We start from the raw sequence: 5,993 nt of genomic DNA on the forward strand, positions 1-5,993 counted from the left end.
CTGCGTCTGGGGTTTGTCTTGGTTTAGAATCAGCTGGCGCAGAAGTAGTTGCTTAATGCTTAGCAGGAACCCTAACGATTACAGCAACAGCAGCAGTCTCCTACCGAAAACCCTTTTTATTTGCAGTAGAATTTTCAAGTCGTATGGTACTGTCCATGACTTTCCCATCTGTGGCCTCATCTGGCAGGAAAACTGAGGGGATATATGTCTTCCAGAGCGATAATGAGGTTATCTCAGACAAATTCAGGAACTGAAGCCAAAATCTGAAAAGACGATGGCTCAGAGATTCTACAGGGTTTATGTATTACTGGTACCTGAGATTTTTTTTTTCCAGCACCCATGAAAATGGGAACCAGGGGGTTAGTCCCTGTGTAGAGTCAGAACTAGAAGGAAGGTTTTCACTTCCATTGTGGGTATGACAGTCCAGTTTCTGATGCAGAACAACTAATACAGGTGGAGAAATGTGAAGCCCAAAGTAGTGGATCTGAAATCAGAACCGTGTCACTGCACATAACTGGAAGAGAAAGGGAAAATGCAAAGCATTGTGCACTCATTGGTCTCTGAACATCCTGACTTGTCTCCCACCCAGAAAAAAATTCAGTGCTTTTGGAATGAGACTTCAAAACCTGGCTTGTAAAAAGAATCAATTCACATTTATACTGCTTTAGTTTGGGGAGTTTTTAGGCAAAAGCCCCATCATCTGGCCAGCCCATCTAAGGATGGCATTATCAACTGAATGCTTTTCAGTGATTTTTGATGATTCATACACAAACCCAAATCCTCCTTGTAGGTTGCTTCTGACCCTCACAGTTGGCAAAAACATCTCATGAGAATATAATGCATCATTATAGTACCTAGAAACAAAATGTATTTGTCTGCTTGCTTTCATTCTGAGAAAAAATGTAAGTATTCAAAAGCTCAGGAATTCTAAACAGACAAACTAAAAGAGGAGTGTTCCAAAACAGACGTGGTCAATAAACTTAGGGGAATCTTTTTCCCTCTTTTATCACATGCACTGCTACACAAGTGTAACGATTTCTTGTAAAGCCATGTGTGCATATCTATTCTTCCAAAATAAAACTAAAAGACAAATGTATCGCACTCATATTCTGACATCCAAAACTGCTGTAATACGAGCAAGAGGCACTAATACATGATTAAATACTCAAAAGCATGCACTGGTTTTTCTACTTTGAGAACTGCTCATCTCTGACAAAAACAAAGCTGTATGTTTAAAGGATTTATCATTGGTATCTTACTCAGACTATGTATTTTGAGAAAGTAGAACAGATTTTCTCTTAGCTTCTCTTTGTTTTTCTCACAAGAAGTTTTGTCTTAGGCAACTGAAGTAAGCATTTGCTTCAAAACAACTCACACAAATTCAAATGTAGAAGCACATTCCAGAAATGGAGGGAACAAATCACAACCTTTCAGGAAATAAAAAATCCTTTCAGGACCTTTTCAGGCCAGAAAGAAAGTGTAATTATAATTGTGAAGAAACTCTACATCACAGTATTACAGGTATATATGATTTGAACAACAGTAGTTTCCCACAGGAATTAGCAGCTCTTCTACCCATACATCGTCCTTCTAAATGCAGGGTTATTGTACAAATGCTCTATTTTCAGTTGCCTGCAATTGCACAGGCCTTGGCATCAGGCATGAAATCAAACTGTTGTTCAGCCAAAACTGCACTGACCCACCTGATTTCCTGGTTTAATGCCAGCCTCTCACCTTCCTTGCTCTGCATTCACAGCCTTTAATTGCATCATGGACAAATCCAACTCTTGGTCAGGTATTGGCCACAGGTGAAAAAGCATTTCATTCTGTTTCATCCTGTGATGTTTTATGGAAGAATAAATATATCAAAGTATTTGTGTTGGCAGCTGGAAATGTTCAAAGTACGGATGGGTGAAACCCAGAATTTATGACAAAGTAATTACAGTCCTGCAGGGAAATGCACTTCTACCCTCAGTTGTACACCAACATCTCCCTAGACCTTCACTTCTATATAAGACAGATGAAGAATGGCAAAAAGTACTATCATCAAGGATCAAATAAACAATGAGAAGTAGCTGCAGCAGGAAACCAGAGAAATAGTGCCTGAAGAAAATTAACCCATGCTACTAATGCTAACGTTTCTGCAGCAGCTTTCCCCCAAAAGCTGCTAGGACACACAGTGAGACTCCTTTCTTTCTCTATACAGAACAAACTTTAATTTCTCTGTTCATGGAATCACGCACACGTTTCTTTTGGGACTTCTGTTATCAAAACAACAATAACCAACAGGTATCTCTCCAATGCTGTCAACCAGGTTCAAGTACATCCCATCAGGAAAAATAAAGGAAAGAAAAACAATCTCACCGCAAATCAAAATTATTTGGGTTCAAAGTGTCAAGGTCTGCCAATTTTCCCTTCAGAAACTGAAAACCAGAAACTTTCCAGTGAGCCTAAATGTAGGATGAAAACGTTGTGCTGTGCCTCACTTCCTGCTCTGAATGGACAAGGGTTTACACTCTTCTTTCATTCCTTTATGGAGGCACGGATCAGCACTTTCCATCCACACAACATCGAGTAACCCTGGGAAAAGTGGACAGAGGTGCAGAAAGTCTCCAGAAAAACAGAGAGAGGGAGTGAAAGGGCTCATAGACGTATGGCACGTCAGTGTCTGTGAGTGGCTCTTCCATGCTGGTGTTTGTGCATGGGCTCCACTTCCCATGGGTGCCCTTACTGAAAAAGTTCTCCACAATCAGGAAGGCCATTATCATCCTACCTACACAGTTATCCTCCTTGTTTGAGGCCTGTCATTACTTTTTAGGACAAGGAAAACAGAATCACAGTGTGTATACCACAGGTCTTGCCACCAGCCATGGAATCAAATAATTGTTCAGCCAAAACTACACTTACCCTCCTATTTTCCTGGTTCAAAGTTAAACTCTCACCCTCCTTGTTCACATTCACAGCTTTTAGCCGCACCATGGACAATATCCAAGTATTTGTCATGTATCAGCCACATATGAATATTTGTTTAATTCAGTGATGTTTTATGGAAACAGAACTTTATCAGTCTTTGTCTTGTGCATTGGGTTTGAGAAGCAAAGTTTTGGTAGCAGGGGTACTCCAGGGGTGGCTGCTGTGAGAAAAAGCCAGGAGTTTACCCTATGTATGACAGAGCCAGTTTCATCTGCTCCAAGATGGACCCACCACTGAGCCAGGCAGCACTGGTGATAATGCCTCTGTATTGACATACTTAAGGTTTGAAACCTGCTGCACAACAGCAGCCAGGAGCGATGAGTGGGAATATGCAAGAGAAACAACTGTGCAAACACCAAGGTCAGTGGGGAAGGAGGAGCTCCAGGTGCCAGAGCAGAGATTCCCCTGCAGCCTGTGATGAAGACCACGATGACGCCAGTTGTCTCCTGCAGCACATGGAGGTCCATGGTGGAGCAGATATCCACCTTGCTTCCTGTGAAGGACCTCACAGCGGAGCAGGTGGATGTGTCTTGAAGAAGGCCATGGTCCTGTGGTGAGCTCACATTGTAGTAGGTTCTTGGAAGAACCCGTGTCCCTGTAGAGAGGAGTCCATGCTGCACCAGGTCTGCTGGCAGGACCTATAACTCCTGCAGGTCACCCCTGCTGGAGCAATCTATTCTTAAAGGACTACACCCTGTAGAAAAGAGCCCTTTCCCCTGAATTTCCCCAAGTCGAGTCTGTTTTGCTCATGACAATAACTGCTGAGTGTTCTCCCTCTCCTTATCTGGACCCACGACCCTTTCATTGTATTTTCTCTCTCTTGTCCAGCAGCTTTCTGGGCATGTAGTTGCTCTCCAAAGTTAACCCATCACATCTTGGCAGCTGTCAGCCTTCAAGTTATGTACAGAAACTATTCCCCCAGCCTGATAATCTATCAGTCTTTTACTATTTTAATGTTTTAAGAACTACCAGCTACAATGAGGGCCAATTCTAGAGCTGAACAAAGAAACAAGTCGATCATGGGAAACCTGCAGGAGTGTAAGAATCACAACTTAACATTTCAGATTGTGTCAGCTGTAGTAGGTACACAGAAAAAGTCACTACTTGTTAGCAAGTACACACAAGGCTTACAGGAGCTCACACCACTGACCACAGCCATAGTTCCTCAGGGGAACTCCTTCGGATAATAAGGAATAGGAAAATGCGCGGAACCAAATCTGTGGGACTCATCTAAAAGTTAGGACAAAATGAACTTTTAGACCTTCCTTTTAGCCATTTTAAATGATACCACAGTCAACTCTTGCATCTGCCCTTCCTCTTACAGTCTGAACTCTTCACCCTACACAAGTATCACATAACAAAAGAGCTACACTTGCAGAGGGACGCCAATGAAAAAATGTTGTGCACAAAAATTTGTAGAACACAAGGACCACAACACGCGCACACTCAAAGAGATTTATCTGCTTGTTCCAGAAAATTTGAAGAAACATAAAAGGATCTGAAGACCATAAGCAGTATGGAGCTCAAGTACAGTCCTGGCCATCAAAATGTCAGCTGAAACGCAGCATCATCTTTCTTCAACAAAAGGGAAACTCAGAAAATACCTTACACTACCAAATAATTGCAAAATTTACATTTATGTGTAATAACCAACATTCATAGAAATATCATGCAACAGGAAAACAAACTGATGAACACACAACTCTGCTAGTTGTATTCTGAGTAGTGCAATACCAAAAATAAGTCACCTTCAGACTCATGGTCTTCATGGCACCAATAAACCCTGGGAATCAACAAATCACGTGCCTCGCCTGCCCCAGTACCTCCCCACATACAGTAACCCGAGGCCCTACTCAAACCCTTCACAGCTCGCATCATTTTCGTTGATCTTCATTATATGCAGATAGACTCCACCAAAGGAAAAGTTGCACAAACAGCTTTTTACCGTGGCTAATACTCAACTTCTCACCTTGTGCATGTGAAAAGCAACAGCATTTATTCCTTTGATATTTGACGGAAACATGTCTCTGAAAGTCTTTCCCTTCACTGTTGTAAAAATGAAAGGCACATGCCGGACAGTCGGAAAATGTAGAAGATCTGGTCTTCCACACACCATCAGAGAAAATTCCTGACTTTTAGCTCCTCAAAACAAGCAAGTCTCACAGTTATCAGAGAGAAGAGATCACAGCATACATTGTTAATAATGGCACTTAAGGTAGATAGGTATTTCAGGTATTTAGTAGGAAAGAATAATCTGTATAACTATGCTGTTAGTGAAAACAACCCTGCAGAACAGCAGCCTACAGGCAGACAGGGGAAAACTGCCCAATACAACTGGAGTAACATGTCTTCTGGCAAACCACGTTTCCAGTGGCCCTGAACAGTCCCTCATGCACAGATCCCACTACTCACATCTCCAACCATTCACAAAGCACATGATCCTCTTAGACCCTTATAATTGATAATAGCATGTTACCAAACACTACAGAAATACAAAGTATATGTGTCCCTTCTGCTACACTTACATGGACCTGACCCTCATTCGCGCCAACAGAAAAAGGACGGAAAACAAAATACCCGCGCCTATCAGGCACTCCACACTAACTTGAGCAATCAATGAAAAATATGGCCCTATATGAACGAGAGGCAAGAGCACAAGGGTCTCCATGTGTGGGTCGGCGTCTCGTCGAATCGACGTCCAGAGGAATGACACAGAAAAGAGAAGAAAATGCAGACTAATAAAAAAGGAAAGGAAGAAAAATGTGGTTCGAAAAACTCACCGGGAGAGCGGCGGGGTCAACGGGGCGAGCGCCGGCAGGGTCCTCCTCCCCGAGCAGCGGCGCGGGCTCGTCGGGCGGCGGCCGGGCCGGCAGGGTGTCGCAGCAGCTGCCGCCCGAGAAGCGCAGCTGGCTCTTGCGCGAGTCGGCCGTGAGCGACACCTCGTGCGAGTAGGACTGCAGGAAGGCGCGCACGCCGTCGATGCCCACGAAGTGCGAGACCGGCACGCCGCGCAAGACGCC

At 43.4% G+C, this 5,993-nt stretch overlaps 1 protein-coding gene across 1 annotated transcript in view; it reads right to left on the reverse strand.

Annotated features, from left to right (window-relative positions):
* LOC103617494 (protocadherin gamma-A4-like) overlaps positions 1-5,993 on the reverse strand; it is a 20,001-nt gene that overhangs the window by 7,426 nt on the left and 6,582 nt on the right. Inside the window, 1 exon segment of the mRNA XM_017736960.1 lies at positions 5,783-5,992. Coding sequence (XP_017592449.1) covers positions 5,783-5,992 — 210 coding nt within the window.

Source organism: Corvus brachyrhynchos, unplaced genomic scaffold, assembly GCF_000691975.1.
Source record: "Corvus brachyrhynchos isolate BGI_N302 unplaced genomic scaffold, ASM69197v1 scaffold1696, whole genome shotgun sequence".
Lineage (NCBI taxonomy): Eukaryota > Metazoa > Chordata > Aves > Passeriformes > Corvidae > Corvus > Corvus brachyrhynchos.